Source organism: Stegastes partitus, unplaced genomic scaffold (genome assembly GCF_000690725.1).
Source record: "Stegastes partitus isolate 25-593 unplaced genomic scaffold, Stegastes_partitus-1.0.2 Scaffold127, whole genome shotgun sequence".
Classification (NCBI taxonomy): Eukaryota; Metazoa; Chordata; class Actinopteri; family Pomacentridae; genus Stegastes; species Stegastes partitus.
In genome coordinates, this window is record NW_007577858.1 from 289,710 (window position 1) to 317,258 (window position 27,549).

At 40.7% G+C, this 27,549-nt stretch overlaps 1 protein-coding gene across 1 annotated transcript in view; it reads right to left on the reverse strand.

Moving 5' to 3' along the window:
• The window catches only part of LOC103354965 (transmembrane protein C15orf27-like), a 33,918-nt gene extending 19,540 nt beyond the window's left edge, over positions 1-14,378 (reverse strand). The window contains exons 1-2 of the mRNA XM_008278587.1: positions 14,329-14,378; positions 13,623-13,814 (exon numbers count right to left, since the gene is read on the reverse strand). Coding sequence (XP_008276809.1) covers positions 13,623-13,814; positions 14,329-14,378 — 242 coding nt within the window. The remainder of the gene's footprint in view (positions 1-13,622; positions 13,815-14,328) is intronic.
• Positions 14,379-27,549: the final 13,171 nt, after the last annotated feature.

Sequence of the window (27,549 nt, forward strand, 5' to 3'; positions counted from 1 at the left end):
TTGAATAATTTAATTAATTAAACCTACTTTACAGCAAAAAGGTGTTAATATCATATCATTGACATTTGCATTGATAAGGGTTAGATCATTGCTGCACACTGAATGCTTCAGAATTCAATTCAGATGTGAGGGTTCCTTTATATTTTGACAATAGCATATTCCAATTTATCTGTACTTAAAAAAAAAAAATAAAAATTATTCACGGACCTGTCAGCTAAAATTGGCTTAATTTCTTCTCATTAATATAATAATGCTGTAGAAAAAGAAAAAGCTTATTGTACAGACATTTGGGAGCTGCTGGAGTACTGTGACCTGATTGACTGACCTGTTATGTTGCAGCAAAATAGCAAATTTACATTCTAACAGACATTCAACAATCTGATTACTGACGATGCCTCAGTGTCATTCTGAGTAATGAATTGGGGCAACACCTGTCTTACTTTTTATTTTTACTCACGTCTTTGACTTGAGTTCTATTATTGGCCAATCACCTGAGCTGCTTTGAAACTGGTGATGACAACTGTGTCTGGGATGAAAAGTGCAACTGTGAATATAGAAGTTAAGTGAGATCATCTCAACACTTTCTGTTGTATCGCTGTGCTGAAAATGTGGCCCTGGTGGATGAAACACATTCACACCCATACTGACACAGAGAGAGAGAGAGAGAAAAAGAGAGAAACAGAGAACAAACTCTACATTTTGTTCATTAAATCCAACACTTAATGCTTTACTTGTGCCTGCTTCCTACTTGTTTGCCTAATGTTTGTCATGTTCATCATCTAAGTTTAGAATGCTGATTTTGCCTCTTAGCACAAAATGAAAGTACTCATCACCAAACACAGCAGAGGTTCGCTTAAGTCAGAAGTCTTCATCCTCTGAGGACCATGCATGTGTGCAGAAGATGTTAATAGTAATCCATTCTTAAACTGATTTTAGACGTAACATAAGCTGCAACTTGCCAGCCACAACAACAAAGCAAAATCCTGCCCATTTAAAGCTTTTTGACAACTACAGGTGTGACTCAAAAAGTAGCAGAAACAGAAAAGCAGGCTAATGTAGGGGGTGGGGGGACTTTTTTGAAGTAATGTGACACTGAATTCTTAACTTACAGTGCAGAAAATAACAAAATATTATCCTTAACAGACTATTTCTGTTAAATTCTGTTTGCATTAAACCATAACCTGTTATAGATGATGCTACAAGGACTGTGTGAAACCACTGAATACACAATAAATGACAAGAACCAGTTCGGTTCTTGTGGAATTTGGTTTTAACAGAGCAGAAGAGAGGGGACTCTCCTCTTACTGAAGGAAGGATTATGAGCGACCTTCCAAGCAAAATCATTGTCCCCTGATGGCAAATTCAGTCTCACCTGACAAATGTGGCAAAGATGACAAGCTGCACCCTATCGTCTCCTAGAAACAAATGTGTCTCCAGCAGGCTGCTTATTTTAACAACCACTGCAACACACACACACACACACACACACACACACACACACACACGAGCTTGATGCTAAGCAAGCATGGCAAAGGGGGAGTACCAACTAAGCATAAAATACATGCTGAGTTTTCTTGATGCTGTCAGATTGCAGGTAATTAATTTTACATTTGAAAGGTTCCCCATTACCACTGCCTGTGCACCATTGATCACAACACATCAGCGAAGAAGAGGGAGGCCCCGAAACTCCTGCAGCACTTCACTGAAAATGCCTGACCCTGGAGTCAATAATACAGATCCCAGAGACATCTTACTGACCTCTGCAGAAACCCAGAACAGCCGTTGTCTTTTTAAAAGTTCGATTCTGGCAATAGCTTAAAAAGAAATATGATTTTTTTTTATTTTATTTGACATCTTACATCAACAATATTGTCAGAAAGGCAAATTATGAATTCAAAATGTTCATCTATTTATACAGTTAGCTTCTTAATCTCACTAAAAGCTGTGCTAGGAACAATAGCTAATGAGCTAAAGATGATGCCAGTACTGCAAATGTTGGTAAATTAAAAAAAAAACGTAAAGCTCAAGTGTCGTTCTAGATGCAGGGTTAATGCGATCAAAGTCCTGGACAGAATGCCATCGTAAAGGACAGTTTACAAGCCTAATTTACTCCAAACATTAAACTGGCAAGCACCCAAGGCAGATTTTCAACACCGATAGCCTCGTTCATGAAAAGTACTGGTACTGACACTTGCTCTGCAGAGACAGGGCTATAATGGTGGCCAGGGGTGGCATCAGAACCTCTGCATGAAGTGACTGTCTCCACTTCTTGCTGGAAAGTCAATCAAACAACCAGCAAACCACCAACAAAGGGAAATCAAAAAATGACAACAGAAAGTACACAAAGAGACAAAGCACGACTACAAAGCAACTGCAAGAACGCAAAAAGCAGCTCGATCCTACGAGAAGGTCCAGCTGAACACATTTTTTTCCTCAAAGCAGCATTTCAGTTTGTGCCTCTGTCATGTCGTCATAAGTGTAGTGCTGGTTGTAGTTTATTTATCTGATATACCTAACAGTTACTTTTGTGTCGTACTTCCCTCAGCATCACAGTGAAGGTTAAAGAAATGAGTGCCCATAAAAAAGCAGGGACCAAAATAGCTTCAAACCATGATGCTGCGAGGCATCACGTTTGACGTTACCCTACAAGAAAGATTTTAGATTATAGTGAACCTGCAGCCTAGAGGCTTAAGTTCACTGTGAGCAGTTCCTTGTGCGCACAACACAACGAACAAGGGCAACTGGTGTTCAGCTTTCCCTCGCAGTCCTGTGGGAGCGTTGGGGAAAGACTCATTTGTATGTTACAAGGGGACAGGAAGGTCAGTGTGTATGCGTGTGCCTGCACTGGGTGTATTCTGTATTCTGTGTGTGCATGTGTGCGCAGATGTGTGTGTGTGCAGCCAATCAGAACAAGCCTTGATCAGTATACACCGCAGACAGTTATAGATTTCAGTTCAGAACTGAGTGAATCTTAAGTCATTTTGACACTTATTTAAGATGCAGCAAAGGCTAACTAAAGGTTTGACTTTATGGACAAGACAGACACATGAGATCATGTATGTTGCTTTCAAAACAAGACGTATTCCTGTGAGCTAAGTGAACATGGGCTTCATGTTTTCTACAGCAGCTGTGACTAATTAGCTTTGAGAGGTCACTGCTATTGTGCAAATCTATTTGGCATGAATAAAACAATATTTAACAGAACCTGAAAAATTAGCAGCATCTTTCTTTATGTACTTAATGGTCAGCACATGATTGGAGTTTGTTAGGAATCCATCCAAGTATATTGAATCAGTGAATCATGCTGAATGGAAGATTTGATCAGAGAAACCACCAACAATAAAAGATGTTAACAGCTTTTTGAGATGATTTGACCCTCACACGACCTCACAAGACCACCCTGAACCTCTCTGTACGGCATTATGTATCTTAAGGAACTCATCCTTTCTCATCAGACACACAATTGTGTTCGTAATCATTTTGGAGCGTAAGAAGCATCTTACAATAAATACTGTTCTTCGACAGAGAAATGATCTTGTCATACAGATATAAACGGAGACCAACAAGCGGGTTTTTGCTCCAGAACTTGACTTTTTTCTGCTTTTTATTCAAATTGCAGTCTAACACTTGCCACGTCTGTGAATCTGCTCCTTCTCTCTGACAATAACGTATGGATGTGAGTACAGAGGCGGCACATATCTGAAATGTATTTCTTTGGGACAATTATCATATTTCATTATCAGTATTGCAACTTTGCAGCTGGTGGACAGCAGAGACAGACAGATGTGTAAAAGCTGGTGAAGCTAATGTCAATACAGGCAAAATACAAAACAGATCAGATTTGAAAAGGAGAAATGTAAACATGGCCATTATGTGTGCCACTAATGTGTTTGTTTTTACCATTTATTAAGCACTGTGTGTAGATTTATAGATTTGGGCTTCAAAACTATGGGTCTTTGTGGCAGACATGGTCCTCTTAATGACAAATTTACAGGCCAATAATTGATTGGAAAGCTGAAATTACTCAAATCATGTCAATATGTATATATAGTAGTTGTGGTGTCAGGCCTAATTAGCTGGTAAATTATGGGTATATTTTCAAGAATAATGGTAGTGTAGTGAGAGAGTCCACTGAACAATTCATCATCAGAACACTTATTGCTTTGAATAAAGGCCCAATTTTAACTTTTTTTTTTTGTATCTTGGGGCATCTCTGACAAAAAGGTTTATCATTTTCATTTGTCCTCAAGACTGACAGAAAACAGCTATTTGGCAAACGCTGAACATTTAGCTCCTACGCTACATGGGCTTGCAGCCATCCCTGTGGCAGAGGAATTAAGAAGCCTGGGAGATAACAGGGAGGCCAGTCACTCCCTGGTCGCTGTCTCAGACAACTTCCCGTGCTCTCTAATTAAATCAGGCCAAATTGGCTCGAACGGGTGAAAGCCTTCAGAGAATGCATTATTCCAAAAAGCAAGACTCCAACATTTAACCTTTTTCCCCTCCTCTAACAAAGTTGAAGCATGTTAAGTAAAAATGCAGAGGAATCTAAATGTAGTAACACACAGTAAATGGTTTCACAACTTTTACACTGGTTCTGAGAACGAACAAGTCACAGTGAAGCTGATCTCACATCTTTAAATTCAGGCTAATGAACTTTCATTTGCTTCCCCTTTTATGCAATTATGACACACTCTAAGGATATTTTTAAACTGTAAATACTACGGCAAACTTTAAATTCCCCTAATATGCAAAACAGTCACAGTTGAGCGGATGAAACCTCGAGTCTCACAACCACAAAATCATCAATCAACGGGCCGTGTTTGTTTTCCTTCGTCAACCACTTTCTAAAACTTGCAAATGGGCCAGCAGTTATTTCCAAAATAGAACATTTGGACCCTTAGCCTGGAGCTGGTGGGTGGCAAAGGGTGGGAGCACTTGTTTTTTCCTCTTTTCCCCCGCTTGCTCGCTACAGATTTAGATGAACCATCTGGTGTTGGTACCTAACCCTGGACTCCTTGCACATTTGGACCAGCCGTATCAGCAACATATGCTTCTGTCTCAGCGTCTGGCAACCACACGCCCATCACCGGGATGGGAGGTGACAACATTCCACTGCTCAGGTGTGCATTTGTAATTGGAGTTGGTGGGTTGGGGGTGGTCTGGTGAGCCAGTCTGGCAGTTAATATATCTTTTCAGTGCTTTTTTAAATTTTTTATTTTTTTTTTATCCAGGTCCCCTGTTCTCAGACAATAATAAACTGAGCTAAATCCCCTTATCCCTTATCATCATGACCCTTTTTTTGTACCCTTTTTATGTGCACGTCAGACCTCAGAGGTTGGCAGAAATATATCTTTCGGCACTGAGTAGGTATCGTTGCAGCTTTTCTCCTAGGGTGCCTTGCTGAAAGGCCCCACAGTGGCTGCTATCTGGTAGTTGAAGGTTGCATCTTATCCTATATTCTGTTGGCCCTGTAAATTGAGTTGAAGTGAAGTTTGTTTACCTACATACTTTCCATTTACAGGGCTAGAACATGTTTAGTCCATTTTAAATCCTGGCAGTTAAAAATGTATTGATTTTTTCTGACCAGATCAAAGCTTGATACCTTCAGAAGCATGGGAAATCTATTTTTGAAATCTTAGAGTATTTTCTGGTGATTCACCCAGTTATCATCGGTGACTATGTCCCTGCCGGTTCAAACCATTAGCGCGGTCCACAGATGAGGCCCTGCCCTCCAGCTCCTCCTCCCTGACGTTCTTTGTTACACCCGGTGAGTTTTTTTTTTTTTTTTTATTCGACAAAGTCACACACCAGCAGCAGCCTACACAAATAGCTGAAATGCACCAAAAGAACCCTTCAACCTAAAAAAAAAAAAAAAAAAAAAAGAAGTGAGCAAACAAACAAAAGCAGCTTGATGACTAGGGGGAGAGTGGGCGGCCATGAAAGTGCTGAACACAAGCCCACGCCACCTTGGTCCTCCCAGCATTTTTCCTAGACAGGAAGATGGATGGGCCCAACTCTAATAATAACTACACTCCACTTACCATGGCGCCAAAACTGCTAACACTGCAACTGCCCCCTGATGCTAGCTAGAACAACCACCTCCCACAATGTCGCCCACTTCTCTCCTGATAGGAACATTCTGTTAGGCAACAATACAGTAAACGGGTGCTGGAAATCTCCAACCTGTCCACCTTCCTTCACCCTTCACCACAGAACCATGAACCTGGAGGCTCCTGCGGGCTCGGTGTGAAGGTGCCTTCGGTAGCTCTGGTCAGTGGCGACGTCCTATCGAGTGTGTAAAGCATGACTTGCAGTGATAAGAAGGCATGGATTGCTTTTTTTTTTTTTTGGCATTTTGTTTAGCTACAGTGCAGATTGGTATTCGGTATGGGAAGGCGTGCTTTGTGTGAAACTGAGGGCAGAAAAAGATGGAAAAAGATGAGACAGTGAGGGTGAAGACAAGTGAGAAAGCAAGTGAAGGGATAGATGGAGAAGCGAGAATGCACGGAAAAATCAGGACGGATACAGAAATACGTAGAAAGGTGGCGAAAGAGAGAGAAAGAGGAGCCTATCTAAATGTGCAGAAGCATCAATGAAGGAGCACTATTGTTCCTAATGAGGTGTGACAGCCCAGTATAAACTGGAATATGAAGTGAACCATGATTACAGAGGATTAGATAACAACCACTACGCAGTGCAGTGAGAAAGCTTTTCAGGCCTGGTCTTGTCGTCCCCCCTCCTCAGCATATAAGTCCTTTATGTGCTGTGTTTCTGTTCATGCATGCAAATATATACTGTATGTGTATGAAAGCTAGACCAACAAAATGAGGGGTTGTGTGTGAGTGACTACTTTGCCGTTACGTGAAGTGAGGGCAGCGCACTGTACGAGAGATAGCAGTAAGGTCAGCTCCACCTTCACAGAGCTCCGAGCTATGATATGCGAACATGCCTGACAGTAGGTGCTTCATCACACAGTGGCAGCTTGACACGGGAGCCTTTTCTCTTGATTAATCCCCTCTGCTTGCTTCCTGCTATGAAACACGGTGCAACTTTACAGTACAGGTAAACCATAATAACACAAAGCTCTGTTCGTTTAGCAACTAATCTGTAAATTTGTGAGGTGGAAAAAGAAAAAAAAGAAAAATTCAGCTCCCAACATGCAAATGCGATTCTTCTTTTATCTTTTCTTTGGGTTTCATTTTCAGAGACTCGTCAACAAAACCGATTAGATTAATACGATTAAAATACACTCCAAGCTGGTGTATTAAATTGTCTTTTCAAGAGAAATCACATCTGTTTAGTTTGCATATTTTTCCTTTACACCCACTTTCTTTTAGGAATGAGTAGATGAGAAAAGTTTTGCTGACGGTGAAAATAACTTCCACCCCTCACCCAATGAACCGTCACCACGCTGATGAAACACCTCTAGCGTGGTTGTGACATTCTCACTTTCGGGATCGCATGCTCTCGTTTTGCCAAACATCACCACAGAGCGTGGCCTAAACATTTCCCATGCACAGCTTTCTCCATGACGCTCCTTCACTATCTCAGAAAGCCAATGAGCCAGCTAATGCGGGTTGGAAGTAGAAGGGTGTGCGGGGGTGTGGTGCTAGTAGTGGGGCAATCCACTTTCCCAGGTGGAGTCAGCGGAGCAGCCAACAGATTTCTCTCCCACATACATTTTCATTTTGATGGCTGTGGATTGCCGTCCCACTGCCGCTGTCTTGCCTCCTCTCAACTACACTTCATCATTTCATACACCCATAAAAAAGGTTCATTTCCTCTGCCCCATTTCCCTAAAGGTGAGTTAAAGCAATCGGTCACTCTGCTAGATGCACTCCAGGTTTTTCCCCCATTTGCATTCAGAGAGCGAACACAAAATATGGGCTTGATGGTGCTTACACACTGTTATGACCCAACAAAGTCAACTCACAGGTAGGTGATGCGAAAGCGCTGATTTAAGAAAGCCGCCCACTGCCGCAGGAGGCCGTCGTAAAAGCTGATGATGGTGCACGGGCGTGGTGTTTGTGAATGTCATTTAAGGGGGCTAATGGCCGCTGTCTGTTTGAGAGGTGGATCGATACGGTAATGAGGAGACGGAGGCACAGGCGTAATCACCGAAAGCCCAGCAGTGCTGAAATCCACAGAATAAAATAGAACTGGGTCCTGGAGGGCAGCAGGCTGAGTGACACATTCATGAGATGCAACATCCCACAGATTCTAATGATGTGGTCTTAATGTCAGAAGAGGCCTCTTTTTTTTTGTCTCCATTGTTGTCTTCCAGTGGTGATTGTCACTACGTGTTGTACACTGTGCGTAATAATCTCACAGGTTGGCAAAAACACCTGATGTGATGGGACACCTATAAACAGCAGAGATTCTGTTATCACACAGAGAGAGGTACGGGAGCATCCTAATGAAGCTTCCCAATATAAGGCGAGACCCAAGGACGGCTCATGGTGATTAATGTGGAGGATTAGTATAGCGTTTAACGTATAGTAAAGATGTAACATGCACATTACTGAAGCTCATGCCTGGTGGATTTAAATGGAATTTCATTAAAGCTAAAAGAAAGAATGATGACTTTTACAACTCCCACTGGCAGCATTTTTACAGGCAGACATTTTGCACTAATGACTTGAATATGAAATAGTGACCCCATCACACTGAGCGCACTTTGAGTAAATTGAGCTCACTGGTAAAACAACCTTCACCACACTGTATGCTAAATCTGTTGTTACAGCTTCTTACGGCAGGAGTTTTTACAGTTTTTTAGCCTCTGGACCACCAGGAGAAAATGCCTTACCCTCGGACCAAAGTTCATTTGTTCAATTTTGAGATTATTTAACAACAGCAGGACTGTGGCCCAGTAAGTGGATAACTCTTAGGAAACACCGTACAGGTATGTCATAGGTTGGGGTACAGTAGGAAACGCAGCATTTATAATTCATCATTGTACACCAAAGTGTTTCCCAACAGCAGCAACCCCAGATAGTGAGCAACTGGCATCAAAGCACATTCGCAGCAAACATTGACACATCTATCCATTATGCATAGGGATGGAAATACACTGCTACCACTGGCCCTGATACGGAATAGGACACACAAGGGTTGTACTAGTTGTAATATCAGCACAGTGTGAGTGTCGGCGCTACCTGCTGTTGACGGTGCGTCTGTGAAATCCATCTGTTTCTGGCCGTGACTGGCTAACTGAAGGGAACCAATGGAGTGAGACCTGATTTGGTGTCAAACGGAGTACTTGGATAAGGTAGCTTGTATGGATTTGGCTTGTGTGCGTTGGATCCTGTACTACAGCTTATGGTGTTTATGTGCATCCTACTGAGAGCTCCCACTAAGATGCAGGTTTGACTCACAGTTGCTGGACAGAATGCAAAGACTGGACAGTGAGCAGGCTTCGCAGAGTGAAAAAAAAAACTGTTAAAGTTGTGACTAATCAAAAGGACAGCTGTGATGTGACCTCATATCCATAGGTCAAACCAACATTTCGCACAATCACGTTAAAGCGGAAAAAAACAAGGACTGTGATCAGCAGTTTCTATGTATACTGTGACTGAAATGACTTTGCAGAAACTTTGTCATTGTTAAACTATTTTATCATTTTTATCATTTACAACATGGTACTAAATGTTGCATCTTAACAGAAATACCAGTTACACAGAAATGTATGAATTAAAAAAGAAAAAAAAGTGAACATCAAACAATTTCAAAGTCAGCCAACAATGTCTGTGATAATTTGTAGGTTTTAAATAACTTCAGAGATGAAACATTGTGAAATTCATAGAAGTGTGTCGCATTACAACCTTTAACAACACGCCTTTGATCAACTGTATGAGACCCAATAAAGTAATTAAATGTGACGGCATGTATAGTTAGACAGCACAAAAGGCTTACAAGAAATTAAGTGTGTGATAGTATCGGCTTCTGGCTCATGCACTGTAAAATGTCACTTAAAATAAAGGCTCCTATTGTCAGCAGGCAAGGGGAGGGGGGCAGATATTTAGTCTGGAATGATGAATTGATCTCAGTTAACTTATGGACGCTGGACAACCCCGAGGTTGTCAGTTAATGATAAATGGACGTAATACTGAGCAACGGGGACAGCAAGTCAAGGACTCTGGGAGGGAGACTTAACACATGATGGATGGTAATCTTGCGTACAATGTGGCATTTATGCAAGCCTGATGGGCCATGTGCATGTGTGTAAATATGGATGTGTCTCTGTGGGAACAGCGGCTCCTGTTTGATAGGGACCGTAAAAATATATATTGTAAGCTGCTATTGCTCCACAATAGCCGTCATAATCTTCTTACCAGGGGAGGTATTGTTCGTGTCAAGAACACGCTGACACCCCTCTACATGTGCACTGCAGATACATGCATATATATATATATATATATACGATACGCATACATATCAACATTGCTGGTCTCTTGCATACGAATGGAAATCCATCCAATGTGCCAATATCTTATCCTACTGAACCTGCTTCTGACAAACAATATTTATGGTAACCGCCTAATTGAAAAATGGTATTACATTACTAAATATTTGCAATGAAGGTGGTTTGTACAACATTTACATAAACTGCAGTCATAGACTAGAAATAATATAACATTCGTATATGCTATTTAAACAATAAATCATATTTTGTCTCAAACAGATTAAAGGGATGCTTCACCAACAAATAAGGCAATCATTAATAGTGGAGTCATCAAAATCAAAGCACTAGATTCTGAGACACCCTAATTTTTAGTCCTCACAGGTCCAGCTATACAAAACATTGCATCCTAAATTTTAGTGTGCTAGTGTCTCAGTCCTGCCTGCTTGATTAGTGTCTCTGTCTTTCAAACTTGTGTCCCAAATGTGTAACATAAGCCACATGGTAAAAAAAAAGATGTTGGCATCATCAGGGTTAATTAAACTCTTTCACAGACTGAATAGTTCTCCCTCCAGAACAGGTAAACAAATTTGTCCTTGCTACCTACATAATATGAAAGATGTCCTATATTCTGACATAGATGGAAACAATCTACATTTTCACAGCACCAGGCACAAACCTTATCTACCTGGGTTTTGTTTTTCACCTTATCTGTAAGTAGAAAAATTCATTGTCTTTTTGCACTTGAATTCTTCCTACTTTCGAATGAGATGATACGCTCAGATTATCTCACACTCTTCCTTTTTGCTCATAACTCCACAGTGACAACTCCTCGTTGGACGCTGGCAGTAATAAACGTATTCCAGACTCAATCCAAACACTCGTGTCGATATCATTACAATCAAGCTCCAGCAGAGAAGAAGGCAATATGAAATGCCTTTCAGTTCAGTGCACTGAAACTTTCACAATATATTTCCATTATATTGGGTTACCTTAAAGCTGACATGTTCAAGTATACGATGCTCATCAACCCTTTGACCCCTTCCACCTACTGTCTTTGGATTTTTTGCAAACACCAATACAAACTGTGCACTGCTGTCTCTCCAAGTTTCCCCTGAACCCTGTCACTGCTGACAGTGGAAAGATCAATGAAGTTTCCTTTGCATCAGTCAGGTCCTAAATCCAACCACATCAGGAGAATTTAAGAGTCGGGCACCTCCATAGTAGAGCTGTATGTTTAAATACGACAGGTAAGAATGACTGACTTACCACTGCTGTCACTTGCTCTTAAGTCTGATGTTTTGGTCAGTGTAATCACCTCAGGGCAAGGATGCTGAGCTCTGAATGCTAATTCATTTCAGTCATTTCATTTCTCTGAATCATTTTTCATATAATGCTGGTAAGCACTTCTCTTTTTTTGTACACCTGCTACACAATAGAAATTAATCACATAAACATTCTCCAAAGGTTTTACAATAACTCATGATGATAAAGTGAAAACATGTTTTATGAATATTTGTACATTTATATATATCAAATCAAAACAAATCTGGAGTCTTTCATTTCGACAAGTGTTCAGACCCCTTGCTGTGGCTCCTAGTTGTGATCACATCTATTCTATCCTTGATCCCGAATGTGTGTAGAACTTGACAGAAGTCCACCATGGTTTGGAGAACACTTCAAAAGGCTTACAACTGTGTCTATGAAGATACCAGAATTCATACTACTTATTAGAGAAACAAGCAAGAAGCCCAGAAGGACTCTCTGTAGACCCCCAACATAAAGCTGTGCTGAGGTATAGATGGGGCAACGGTACACAACCATTTCCAAAGCTCTAAGCATTCCCGGGAGCACAGTGGCATCAGCAATTGTAAAATAGAAGAGGTCTGAAACACCAGGACTATACACAGAGTTAGACATCCTCCCGAACCAGGGAGGTGACCAAGAAAACAACAGTCACTCTAACAAAGCTTCATAGTCCTGTGCAGAAATGGAGAACCTGCTAAAAGTATGAGCAACTCAGCAGCACTTCAGCTAGATAAAATCTACTCTGAGCAAAAGACAGCCTACTTGTAAGTTAACCAATCTGATATGAAATGACTGTGAGAGCACAACAAAAAGCAATCTCTGATCTGATGAGTCAAAAGCGTAACTGTTTGGCCAGATCTCAAAGCACTATGTCAGGCAAACACAAGACACCGCTCATCATCTGCTGATACATCCCTACACTGAAGCATGGTGGTGGCAACATCCTGCTACGGTAGCGCTTCTCAGTGACGGGGAACAGAGAAATTCATCAGAACTAAAGGTGGAATGAATGCAGCCAAATGCTGAAAGATCCTTGAAGAATAAGTGCAGCACAAAGCAAATGGAGACCATAGGGTGACGGTGCACCTATCAGCATGACAGGAAATCAAAGCATGCAGCCAAGACGATGTTGGAGAGGCTTCAGGACACGTATCTGACTGTCCTTGAGGGGCAGAGCCAAAGGCCAGATTTAAATTTCACATAGCATGCCAGTAGACAGACCTGAAGATAACATTTCACAGACACTTCTTACCCAATCTAAGAGAGTTTGGAGGGAGAAGACTGAAGGTTCCAACAGTTGTAATAAATTTCCTTAAATTTCTGAAACCACATTTTCACTATGTCATTATTTGTTGCTAAGCACAGACTAAAATGTAATTAGTTTTAAATTAAATCCACAATACAATAAAGTGTGCAAAATAAGAAATAGTCCAAATACTTTCTGAGATGAGTGCAGACATTGAAGACTCAAAACATGGAAGAGATAGCTATTAACTATCAGTAAGGAAGAAGATAATGTTTGACAGAGGCTTTCAATAAAGTAGTATGTTGACTTGTTTTTGGAAGTCAGGTCCTTTGAGATCGCTACAAATCAGAATTCATAACGTGAAGGAATCTGTTTGCTCAACAGTGACTGACAGTGTGTATTTGTGCCACTTCAGACAAGAAACTATTCCAAATCATTTCTGGATAGTCACCTATAAAAATATCCCCACTGTGTTTTCTCTCACACCTGCCTGTTGCCAAACTGTTCAGAGAAACAAATCTCACTCTGAATTCACCCAGAAACACTGTTAAACCAACACTTGATCCAATGCGTGTCACTCACACATTGCCACAGTGGCAGACCATGTTAAAAAAAACAAAAACAGCTTTATAAATCACACATTATAAAAGAAACAGTTCCACTCACCCTTCCCTGTTTTCATCTTCATCTGCGTTGGAGAGCAGCTGCGAGCCAGCCAGCGAGAGGTCCAGAGCTGCGAGGGGCAGATCTCTGTAGCCAAAACTCACCAGCTGGACTGGAGGAGCCAAGCATTGGTTCTCATCCTCCACCGGCTGGGAGATGATCTCCAAGTCTGACAGACCTGCCTGCTCCACTTCCCTAGTTACATGCCAACACCAGCAACAGACAAAAAACATTCACACATACGAGCACACGGAGGACACAGGAAGAAGAAAGACAAGCATTACTCTGATGTGCACAGAAATATTATATGACACTAGTAATGTGATTTTAAAATTTACATTCTGAAAAAATTTAAACAGTAAATTTGACTCATTCTTTTTATTTCAAGTTTATGTTTTTGTAGCTGAAAAATAAAAACCTCTATATAATGACATAAATCAGCACTATTTTGCAACACAGCAGGGTAGAAGAAAAATAAGAGAGGTTTGGTCAAGAGGCATATATGTAGCACAAAAGCAGTGCAGATAAAAAACCCTTTAATTATTCAGCCCAGCAACTTCACTAAGAACACACTCTTATTTACAGTGATGGCCTCGGGGAGTAAACACAGGGTCAGAGAGGCTCGCACACAAACACCCACTCAGCACCAGGGAACTACGAAGCACTCACACGATCCTCCACTGGTGAGGGCCAGAGGAGCTGGAGGTACGCTGCCTTGCTCAAAGGGACTTTGGCAGCGATTGGGGTTGAGACTGTCATGTCCAGATTTTTTTTTTGCAAAAATGGATAGATCATTGGAACATAAAGTCCTCTATAAACCAGTAGAACTATGTCTATTAGAATTCATGGTTGTTCATAATAAATAAATGCTATACTGACAGTTTTGCTAAAATAAATATTTTATGACACAACATGATTTAAATGTTGCGTTTTGTGATTATTTTTCATTTTATTCATCAAATTTTTAAACACGCAAACATCGGTGTGTTGTTCCAAGGTATGTTGCAAAGGAAATAAAGCTAACGAGGTTACTATGGCAACAGCTAGCTGTTACTGTAAAGAATAAGCTTTATTTTTATTGTACAAGAGATACAACAAAATTTGGTATCATCATTGCAGCAGCTAATAAGGTCACAGTCTAAAAAAAAAAGAAAACAAAGTAAAAAGGTGACATAAATCATAAAATAGCAATAAAATATAAAATAAAAAATATAAAAACTCTACTAAAAGTGCAAAAGACCATTTTTTAGAATTTGTATCATTTGTAGTTAGCTACTAAATAAGGTGATTTTATTTTAAAAGCTTTCAGAAAATTGTCATCCAAGTGTAAAGATTCTACAAAACTAATTTATAAAAATGTATAGTAACATTTAGCTACATAATCGTATAATATCATGATATAGAAATCACCTACAGTTGACGTCCAAAGTAAATATTGCACATAGAGTAGCTGACCAGACTGACACGCACAGACATAAGATTCCTATTTCAAAAAATTACACAAAATACCTTTTTTTTTTTTTTTGACTCACTTATGAATAATTGAAATAACTATTTAAAAACATGTCTTAAGCCCTGAAGATGAATAAAAGAAACATCAGTAAGGGAGAACAATATTTTTTAAAAGCTAAAATATTCCAATCACAAAAATATCGCACAAAAAAAATAAAAAAAGACCACCCTGGTAGTTCGAATAGATAATTTCAATAAGCTAAGTTTTAGTTCATCATCATAGCACAATGGTGATGCCACAATTTCTATTTGTATGTTTACAAAGAAACCTTGTTTAAACCCTCCTGCCTTCCTATCAGCAAACTTACACCCTCATCCACCCAGATTCTTAAACTGTATTATCTACACACATCAAGGCTGCTCAGTTGTATTCCAGCAGCATGTAGCCCAGCGTGCCCACAAGCCCCAGTTGTGTAAAAAGCTGGGCCATCTCAGTAGAGCGTGGAGGTGGAAACAAATGCTGAGTGCAGCTGCAGACTGACTGTGTGTGCCCTGTGGTGTGTATTTTTAGACCAGAGCAGATGCTGGTGTATCATGTCTGCTGTGACGTCATCGCCTCTCCCTTTGTCAGCTGAGTGGATCCCCACTCTCCTTCAAACGTCAAAGGAAGTCAGGCGAAAGGTGGAAGGGGAGGGGGGAGAAAATGGGGAGGACGAATATCAGGGGTTGTACGTGGAGGACAGGGGGAGGGCTGAAACCAGGAAGAGGCTCAAGGAAAAAGTGACAAAGGGAGGGAAGCCAGCGATAAGAAGAGGTAAGTCTTAAAGGTAAGAGTGAAGATTAATGGAAAAGGGTCAGGGAAGGGAGGAGTGGAAATAAGGCTGACCACAGATAGGGCAACGTGGAAATGTAGAGTTGTTGAAAAAAAGAGAAAACAGTCTGTTTAAAAAAAAAATAAAAAAAAAAAAAGCTGCCATGCTCTTTTTCACATAAGAGAAAACAAGACGAGCAAAGGATCACACTGGAGGAGCAACACTACGTTTAAAGTTTTAATCCATCATTTCATTTTGTGGTTCACATGAGAAAGTTTGTCCACTAACCATGATCCAAATTATACATTTTAACTTGGCTGCAAAACCACATGATACCAACCATCACAAAACCTGGAATTATTTTTTGATATCTGAGACACTCCAAAACCACAAGTGATTGTAGTAATGGTTGTGTGGAGAATGAGGGTATTCCCAGCAGCTATTTGCTATATGCAGACACACTCCTTCCTGCTACAGTCATCTTCAAACTGCTGTGACGGACAGCGCAGAGTGACCTACAACAAAATATGAGGAGAGACACACAATCTGACAGACAGGCGTACCTTTAGGAGAGGACAGACAGGTAAACAGTCAGGACAGATAGACGCACAGGCAAAAAATAAACAGATAACCCCATGCACGCACGCACACACACACACACACACACACACACGCACCATGACCCTGCATCTGACCACACAACCTCAGTTTACTTAAACATACAGTGATAACGTCAAAGCTACTAAAAGACCTTTGATGGAATCTGGAGTGACCTGAGCTGTTGGAGGGCATCCTGATCACTGTAAATCTTTGTGTGTGTGCGTGTGTGTATGTGTGTCTGTGTGGAATCATGAAGTCAACAAAGCCACCACCGTTGATCAGATCTCCACTCTGACCCTCCATGACCCGAGAGGTAAAGGAACCAGCTACATATAATTAAACATGGACAGTATACGTAAAATATTAACACACTTAAGTTCAGCGAGATCTAACTAAGTACAAAGTGAACAAAGTCAGATCAGTCCATAATTTCAAGCCCACATCTTGCACCCTTCTTCACTAAAACACGTGAGCTGTGGTGTCTGGTCTAACTGCACGTTCAGTCAGCGTTAAAGCAGCAAGCAGGAAAATCTGAACGTTGTGGGTTTTAAAGAGGAAACCTAATTTGTGACTCATCAAAGTCTGTTTCCGGTCTTGGGAAGCTTTACTGCATATGTGGGGGGAAAAAAAGAGGGAGCTGCAAAGAATCTGATTAATTTGACAAATTGAAAAAAAAAACAGAAATATTGTGGCTGTGAAGTTAGAAAGGGGTGAACTTACAAACCTCAGTAACCTCATCTCTACTTGACCAGCGCCTTGAGGCTTCATTAGCTACTGCTAACATAACAAACCCAAGTTAATCAATGGATTACGTCTTTCGTGGTAATTTTTCAACAGTTCTAGTTTGATCTCATACTTTCTAATCTACATACCGGAAGGTATACAGATGTAATGTCTACATGCTAGCATCATAGAGCTGATGTAAATAAATCAAATTAAGAAGGCCAATGACTGTAAATCTGCATCAGCTGCTTCATATAGTAAAACATTAATCAGCAGTAATGCAATCACAAAGAATCCCATCACCATATATCATAATTCTTACCTGGAGGAACAATAAAAGTAACTCATTAAACCAAACAATTGAGCAAATGGAAAGTTTGTGATCTCACCATCCGCATGACACACAACAACGGACTGAAAGAGTGACGGCTATTGTGAACAAGTGTACGTCTTTCAAAAAGCTATTTTAGGTGAGTACACATGTGACTGCAAAAAGTCCTGGCTGCACAAACTGTCATAGAAAATCAGCCAAACTCCTCTGAAAAACAGAGATGTGTGCACATATATTGAGTTTAAAATCTCCTATGTTCTCACTTTTGACAAATCAGTTGTTTCCTTTGACAGATCATGAGAAGGTGTTTTCATGAAGTAATGGCACCAAACACTGTGAATGCCTTCTTTATGAATGGGAGAGCAGACCAATGGGCCACGCTTCACCAGATTTTTGCTGCATTTCATTTATCACAGGCAGTCAGCTCTACAACCAGCAAACCACAAATAAATACCAGATGTGTTTTCAGGCTGTTGGAGAAACAGGTAATAGTTGATTCAGTAGTTGGGAGGCTAATTCCAATGACAACCAACGATTAATCACAACGTAACCAACAGAATACATCAGAGATCTATCGTTATATTGATAATGATGTGACAGCTTTTTCAACAAATACAAGTGGTCAGAGTTCGTCTATCTTGTCTGCATATATAAAACAAAACAGCATTGCGTTTTTTTTGTTTTTCATTAATAAAACCCTGTTGCTGTCAAGAACAAGTGTTATTGCAGTCTAGTCTCAAGAGCTACTGCTGCCCTCATCCCAATTTGATGGGATTATTTCCCTCGGCATAAGGGCCCTACATTTCTTTGAAGATTCACATTCTATATAGTCAAAAAGAAACTCTCCGGAGGCCCTGATGCTGTTGACTCATGTACAATAATGCAATATGCATCGTATGAGTGAAACATGGATATTTAATTTGAAAGATAGAATAAAAGACAGCAGTGTCGTCCTGTCTGTTCAGAAAATGTTAGGGTTTAGAGTACAGTGCATAAAGTAATAAACAGAATGAAAGACAGACACTGTAAGTTAAGAAAACATGTGAAAAGGAAATCAAGTTAACTGACTCTTCAAACAAGTTTCGGGCACTGAAAACTGCAAAAGCCTGGATCCTGTTGTTTATAATCCTAAACTTGGGATAAGGCAGCAGTGCAACGCTATGATTTGGCTTATAAAGAGGGGAGAGCACATGTGATACTGTCGTGCAAAATCACTGTTAGCGATTGAGTTCTGAACTGAGAAAAATAGCCAATGCAATGTTATATTAGGACTTCTACCTCAGTAAATGTACATCAGGAAGGACGAGTACTGTCGACGCTGCCAGCGTGTTTCCATGACAAATTCCCGTAGACTTATTTTACTTTGAAAAGAAGTGAAACTGTGGATATGCAGTACTACGCCACACTGTGCAGGCCTGATAGATGTTGTTTTCGCCACACTTCTACAAACAACATCTCATCCATACCACCTCTCATCCACAGCACAGCAGCAGGTTTGGCTCTCTTCCCAAACAATCAGGACCCAACACATAACTACTCATGACAGACACAAGCTGTCCAGAGCCCGCCGGCCCACAGCTTACAGTGATGAGCCTGGTGCTCTGCCTGGCTGACAGTCAAGATATCAGGAAAAGGTGCTGACCCAGGCCGTGGATTTGCACAGTGTTCAGCAATTTTCTTATCTAAAGCAATGGAGTTAGTCATGCATTTTCAGATATCTATGATATTTCATTCAATGTTCCTTTTTTTTTGCACTCACAGAGACCTAAATCTTGCTTTAGTAAGTGAACCTCTTATAGTATATATCAATTTTATTACAATAATGCTGCATGGAAGTGTGCGTGTGTTATTTACAAAGTGAACTGCACATTTACAGCCCTTTACAGCTATTGTATAATAAAATCAAGCTCACACAAACACAAATATTATTAAAAAAATTCTATAAATTTCATCTACTTGCAATTTTCAACAGTTTTATACTAATTGTTTAACAGATGGTAAAGACTTTAATCTATATATTCCCACAATGTCAGTGACACTCCTGTTTCTATTCAAGTACAAATATAAACAAATTTTTGTTGTCTTTAATACAAATATGACCTTTCTGTATACCCATGATGTCCCTATCTAACAGAAAGTGGCAATTGCGAAATTCTAGAAACATAATTTCACGGAAAGACTAACAAGACTGCAAGTGCAGAAGAGCACCCACAGGAAAGAAGTGATATTCAGGGGAGCAGGTTCCCCTCAGGGCGGCAGATAAAATTAAATAGTGGGCTGTAGTGTTGTGGGCCAGGTAGGAAAGGTCATTATGTGACAAAAGTTGCTGAAGGGATTCACTGACCAAAACAGAAGGTCATGTAAGTAACTGGGGGCCAGTGGCGCTGAAGAATGTTCCTCCTCAGACAACTGGAAGTGTCTTGCTCATGACCTCCCTGACCCCATGCAGCAAGACGGACTTACAAGCCGCCATGGGACAAGAAAAATGAATAATTTGGCTTTGTGTGCTAATTAGCATGTTAATACAACAAACTAAGATGGCATGTAGCATCGTCGCTGTGTGCATAATGACGTGCGGACGCCAGCATTTAGCTGGAAGCGTGCAGCTAAGCTGCTAATGTGGCTGTGGAATAATTGGTCTTGTTTAATTAATTTAGAAAACGATCTGAAGTTTCCGATAGGCTTCCCCTGCCGCATTCAACAAACAGATAAATAGATTCAATCCATTTTCTAGAAGGCTGGACATTCTGGCTGTTGTGGGACTAAAAGTCTAACAGAGGAAGAAAATCCCAACTGATTTCTTTAGTGCTTTAAACTGAATTCACTGCTTTAATATATTATTTAAGCTTTTATTGGACACCATTCATGAACCACAACTACTCTCTGCATATAAAAATAAGATGTACTCTGCCTTGAATAAGATTCACTACACAGTTGGCGTATTAGTAGTGATTCAGTGTTTGGGTAAGTGAGTTATTAGATGTGGCGTGTGTATTCAGGTAGTACATAGTCTACTGCAGCTGGAAATGTTGCCATGAAATACAAATTTATGGAAATATTCAATGAATTCCTGACACTGGTCTGCTGCGGCGCGTTGATCTATAGCGTAAACATATGCGTCTATCAAAAAAAATGAAACATAAAAACTATGAGCCATTCTTTCCACACAAACATCACATCAAACATAGGTGTTACGCTGCCTATCACCTCCTCTTGGAAAGCGTAATGGCAGCTTCGCAATTGCACTTTCTGGGGGAGTAGAGAAAATGTATTTACATCCAAGCACATTTTATCCATAACAACAAGACCTCGGTGGACGAGAAGATCAACACACACACACACATACACAAACACACACAACGCCTGAGGATCTAAAACACGCCCAAACTTGGCCAGAGCACTGAAGACAAAGCAGATGTTCACTGCTCCCACCAGATGCTGTGAAGAACTTTGGAGAAGCTGGACATCATTGTGTATTAGCGTTACAGACTTATAATCTCACATGAGTCTGAAACGGTCAACTTCAAACTATTTCACAACTTCTACCCCATAGTACAATGTGATGTTTGAATCAGTTTGATAGATTCATGTAATAAATGTGTGCTGACATTTTCAATACTCAGTGGTAACATCATGAGCTAAAGACATTTATTTTTGCTCGAAAGAAAGCAAAAGTCTAAATACAATCTGCCTTTGCCTTGTACAACATAATTTGAATTTCACATCTGAACACAATGATGAAGAAAAAAGAAAGACCGTCAGGGACTTCATCCGTTAAACCACTCGAAAGCAGTAACAGCAGCACCCACCGGACTTCTCAGCAAACTTTGTTAACAAAGTTACTGGTTTAACATAATGTTGATGTTGTAGCATCTGTCACTTCTACAGAATTTACAAATTGCCTCAGGTAATTTCCTAGAAAATCCAATTCGACTTCCCGAGAAACTTGCATAATTTCTTGCCAGTGGATATTAATGAAGTCTGCCAGGCACATTAGCTCATTAATAATATTACAGATTAACCTATGATGAATTGGCGGACTGCACGATGGACTGTTCTGGCCCTGGTGTGACCAGTCTCTTATCTGACCTTTACAGATACAAGCAGTAGAAGACACAGGAGACAGAGAGACCCTTGTGGGGCAGGACTAAGACAGCAGATGTCGTCTTCATAATGGAGAGGTCCGTGGACCTTTTTACACTGTGTCAGTGTCCAATAATAGATTATTTTAATTTCTACAGACACTTAAGGGAAAATGGGTCTTGAAAGACTTTATGACTGAAAAGACAGATTTCTTTAGGCTTCTGAAACTGACTTTATGAACCGTCTTGTTTCTTCTGCGCTGCATTTTTGCAAACATAAGAGACGCTGCTGGACACAGGATGCTCTGAGGTGTTGCCTCTGGATTGCTATGCAGGACAAATGTGTAGCAACAGCTGTTATCTAATTACATTTTGAGCATTTAATTCAATAAATAGTGAGCGAATAATTAGAATTATAATGGTACTTCCAGGAATAATTTATCAAGGGGAGGCTTTTTCTACCAAGAAGACTGATCAGTTTGAAAATGGCAATGTTATAGTGATGTACAATATAAAGGCAGCTGTAATGATATAGGTCCATATTTGTTTTGATTTGTTAAAAAAAAAGTCAGAAACGAAACCTTGAGCTTTAGCATTCAAAGATGTCGAGTGCAGAGAAGTTCTGCTGAACTGATCATAACACACTGAGCAAAGACTGAACTAAGACACATAACATCTTACACCTTATTATGTGCACTAAACAGAAGTCTGTCATTGACACTGAAATCCTTTCAGAAGACTTAAATATGAACGTTGAGCTGGTGGACTCTTTGGGTTTTCTCCCACAGTCCAAAGACGTGCATGGAAGGTTAAGTGGTGCTTTTAAATTGGTAATAGGTGTGCAGGTGACCATGCGTGGGTTTCTCCTTGTGTTAACAACTCAGTAGACTGGTGGCTTGTCCAGGGTGTGACCCAGCTCTCAGCCAATGCCAGCTCCAGCCATCAGCGACCCTCTGTAGGATAAGATGGGTATAGCTAGTGACTGTATGGAAGTTGGAGGAGTCAACACACAAAAAAAATGTATATACGAACTCTCCAAAGCGGAGACAACCCACGTGGCATCATCAGGGTCTTTTAGTATCTACTAAAAGCTCCCTTTGGATATGCAATTGTTTTTACAAATTGAGCAGCACTTGATCTTGACAAATAAAAGTGGAGTCAGCCCCTAAACTGACTGACAGATACTATTGATTAAAGTATTTTAGAAACAGATCAGCCCTGATGTTTGCTAACAGAGACCTCCTAACCCATATATCTTATTATCCACGGCTAATGAACTGTATACATCAGTACGCTTACGAAAGCAGCCAATTAGGCAGAATATGGGGCCACTCATAGACAGTATTTCTCCCAAAAGGCAGAAAGACTTCATGTGCTCATCAACTCCCACCCTCTGAACAAAAGAGGCAAAACTGTCCAACCTCTCCAGCCTCCCACTAGCGCTCCATAAAAAACAGTGTAAACAGCAACGCGGCTGGAAAGATGAATTGTCCCGTCCAACACCGAGGAACCCTCAGAATCCAAACTAAAATTGCAGTTTAGTGTGTACATTAATCCCATGAAGTTAGACTCTGCAGCTTAGATTTGTGAACATGAGCAGAGTTTTTCTTTTTTTTTTGTAAAGCTTGAGTCAAGTTGCAAACCTCAGGCAGTGATAGAGGATGAAACACAAAACTGCAGCTAAAATCAAGCATTGTTGGAAAGCAAGTAAGTAAATTCACTTAACTATTATTGCGTTTCCATTTTCTGCTATTGTTTTCTTGTGCTCCACTATATTTTACAGAAATATTACACTTTTCTCAACTACACTTATGTGACAAATATAGTCACTAGCTGTTTTTTTTAAGATTAAGAAACATCTGATAACTTTACCAAAAACAATGTTTTGCTAAATATTAAACCTTTCTGGATTGTGATACTTTATAAAAGATGGAGCCTAAAGTGAAGATTACCAAAAGGTAAAAAAAAAACGAATTTGTTCACTTTGTTTTGTCTTCTTTCCCCTTCCATAAATCCTCTTGCAACCTCTCCAATTTATCTTTTAATGCTCTGGAGGGTTGTTACTGGACGAAGCATGAAAAAAAAAAGTATATAAAGTATCCAAAATTAGCTGCATCTTGAACAATGAAAGGTTGTGTACACATTGCTACATTAGAAGTGGAGTCTGTGATGCTGGAGGAAGGTTGTTAGTATTTAAATAATTAGCATGTGGCAGATTTATCATCCCTCTTGCTCCCACTGGGGTTGTGTAGGAAAATGGGATTTTTTTCAGCTCTCACACAGAGACGACAGCTAGCAGATTGAATGTATTGGAACAGAATCACATACACTGCCTTTAGGAATCAGAAAAAAGTCACACAATTCTGAAGGAGGAGTGATTTGACTTCATATGTATGATATAATTCTGATGGTAATCCTTCTGTACTTTTGTTCAAGTGGAATTTTGATTGAAGTACTTCATTTGAGTGAAAGTTCTGCATTCTTTTTTTACCACTGACAATAAGAGGTTGATTTGACAGGACGCAGATTGAAATTGCTTAATTAAAAATGTTATAAATCTAAGAATATATCAGAGTCCGAATATAGAATCAAGGTTGCCAATTCGTGTAAAACAAATCATTTGCTTTTCCAGCTGTACAAATGATGTAAGTGCTATGAAAACCAAGGCGCAGAATAATACGTGAAAAAAAAAAAACCTTTGGTGCAACTGTTTGATAAAAGAGGAACTAAAATGACAAATATTTTACTTCATTACACGATCATCAGTCGTGAACACTGAGAGCTTCTTTTTTTTTTACAATCCTGAGCCGTAGTCATCTGTTTCAGAACACTTTTCACCTTAAACACAGCATGATGTGGCATGGCTACTGAGCGCCACGGAGCCGAGCTCTGTATGGGACCACAAGCAGAACTGGTTCTCTCATAAAAGCACAAATGGAGCAATGATTTAAGGCTATTCATCTAGGTCAAGAGAATAAATGCAGCTAGTTAAGATGAGACAAATTACAGAGTCATACTACGCCAGCAGAATCATGAGTCGACAGAGAATAATGATTTTCAGTGTTCTCCCTTACCTCTTACTTTGTCTTCACACACACACACACACACACACACTCACAAACGTACACACAGGCTACAGCATGTTCCCTCAGCAATGCATCAGCTGTTCTCAGTACACAGATTGGAGAGCAAAGATTAAAAAATGGGAAAGCTGGGAGAAAACCGGGGGTGGTTTGTTGGAAATAAAACGTGTTAATTTGTAATGATCGTGGGTAATAATAATAATCAATAAAGTGGACGTTGTTCCACAGAGAGGGGTTAATGCGGTGAGCTGGTTGCAGAGGAAACGCTCTATAGTCAGCTTTGTGTTTGCAGGTGTGTTTGCATGAATGTGCATCTCGCCATGTGCCTGTGCATTCAGAGGAACAGGGGTCAGAGACACCTCAACGGGAGCAGTGTCTGAGGGAATAAAGGTCATTATTGTAGAAAGGGAGACATGGAAACCTGGGAAGCAGCTAAAGAGGAGGGACTGAGTAAGAGGAGGAAGTCAGAATAAGAGAGGCATGGTGGGGAAATAAATGCAACAAGAAGGAGGAGAAAGGGATTCATTAAAAAATGCTTTTTGTCCTACAGATACAGAGTAGCTCTTGTATGATTTTCTCTTCTGATAAGTCTGACTTTCCAATATTTGATGGTAACCCTTTGACTATTTTCTTCCTAGATGTAGAGGAACAAACAGGAATTCAGTTCTTCACACCACTTTGTAGTTTAAACAGCCAGGGATGGGCGAGAGAGAGAATGGAGGGAGATCATTGGTAAACATAGTGTGTGCACTGTACTTACTCAGCATTAGCCATGATGCTGGGTGACGGAGAGAGAAGAGTTTTGGTGGTTGTCACGAGGTTTCCACTCACTTCTGCCTGTTCTAGTGCTGCAGTTCACCTTCCCACCTGAGAGATACTGCTGTCATGTTGAACCTGGGAAGAACACGGCCAATAATGGAACAAATACACAAAGTTACCAGATCATTAGGCACGCCAAGCTAAATCTGATGCAGTTTCACACAACAGCCTTGGTTATTAAGGTCTTTTTTTGAGATGTTGTAGAGAGGCGATGATTTACCCGTATGAAATTTTTTCCATATATGCATCACTCCGTTTGCTACATCTGCTTTACCCTGTGGAGGGTCACTGAGGAGATACTGCCTTTCCCAGCTGACAAAGGGTGAAAGGCAGGTTACACCCTGGACACATCACCACACCATCATGATGCGCATTTCTGAGATTTTGTCCATTTAAAAAAAAAAAATTTTTAATCTGCAAGGCTAAACAAAATACTGAATGAATACATGACTAATAAATTCAGCTTCTTCACAGCACACAGGAATAAATATCAACTCTACACTTGCGGCTGTGTAAGTTCTAAATTCTTCTGAAAAGTTGAAATCAGATCAGGGGACTCCACTGAAGAACCTACCAACGATAGAGTCCAAGCAGTCATCAACAGATGTGAAGTTCTTAATCAGTCATAGAGCATTTCTGTTTCTTGCAGCTCCTCAGAGTTGGGTGCATGTCAGACTTCCCACGCTCCTACCATCCCAGTAATATTAGCTCCTGCACTGATTTACTTGCTGGCATCAGGGAAACTGAGTGATAGTTGTGTGCACAACTTAACAGAGAGCTCCTGGCTGTACATAAATGAATTATTAATTTGAGGTAAAGGACCTACCTGTGTGAGATTTACATTGTTGACGGGTAATTGTGCCTCCCGCTGCCCCCTTGCTGATAGTAATGTCTCCCTCGGTGGTGATCAGAGTAAGTGAAGCAGCAGCAGGCTCTCCGTGTGTGTAGGCTGCAGCTATCCTTAGCACTTTTGCATTGGACGAGCACCACCACCACCACCGCTGCTGCTGCTGCTGCTGCTTGCGCTGCTCCCTTGCGCTGCTCGGATTTCAGTGCAAAACCAAAGAGAGGCTGAAGCTCAAATGCAAGAAGCATCGTCACTCGGCAAGATCATATTAGCTTGTAAGTGTTATCAGAGCGATCAAATAATAACGGCCCTCTTTAAGCGCACGTCTCCTCTCCTGGCTGAGATCGCTGAGGGGGCTGATCCAGATCCAGATCCAGGTTCCGCTCCCCCAGCCGAGGGTTTCCCCGGCGAGCGCAGCGGGGAACCCTGCGAGGGGAGCTGTCCAGGTGCTGAAGCGAAGCCCGACGAAGCCTCGGGTCTCTACCGACCCCCTTCCACGGCGGCGGCCGGACAACACACAGCGAATTTCATCCAAAGGCCACCAAAACATTGACGTTTTTGTGCCGGAGACTGACAGTAGCCAATGAATCGTGTGACATTTGCATCGCTCCGGTCACGACATAGCAGTCTAAAAATGTTGGCCGTGGGGTGGACGCGTGTGTGTGTGTGCGTGTGTGTGTGTGAGAGAGAGAGAGAGAAAGAAAGAAAAGCCTGTGAGTAAATTTTCTCAGTTCCCGATTGAGGCCAATTTGAGAGCGGATTATCGCCACAGATGATTTTATTAGCTTTACGCCTGGTTGGTCGTCCCTCTCCGTGTCATCAGCGTTTTTTTATGGTTTCCCAAAATAAAGATACTATGGGAATATAAATTGCCTTTACAGCAATTGGCTTAACCGTTTGTCATTCATCGGGATTAGCCAGTCGATGGTTAAAGCGCACATCAATCAATCTGAAGCGTCTCTTCCTTTATTTAAACACGCCTGGACGTGGGCTGCTGGAGATGTTATAGGCTGAGGCGCAGATTTCAGGGTGTGCGCAAAAAAAAAGGGAAAAAAAGAAAAGAAAAAGAAAAGTGGTGATCTGAATTAACTGTAGTAGGCCTGTAGTTACAACCGAGGACGGCTGCGTAACGCCCAGTGGACTCAGAGTGGCTTTTAAAGATGCTGCTGCTGCTGCTGGAG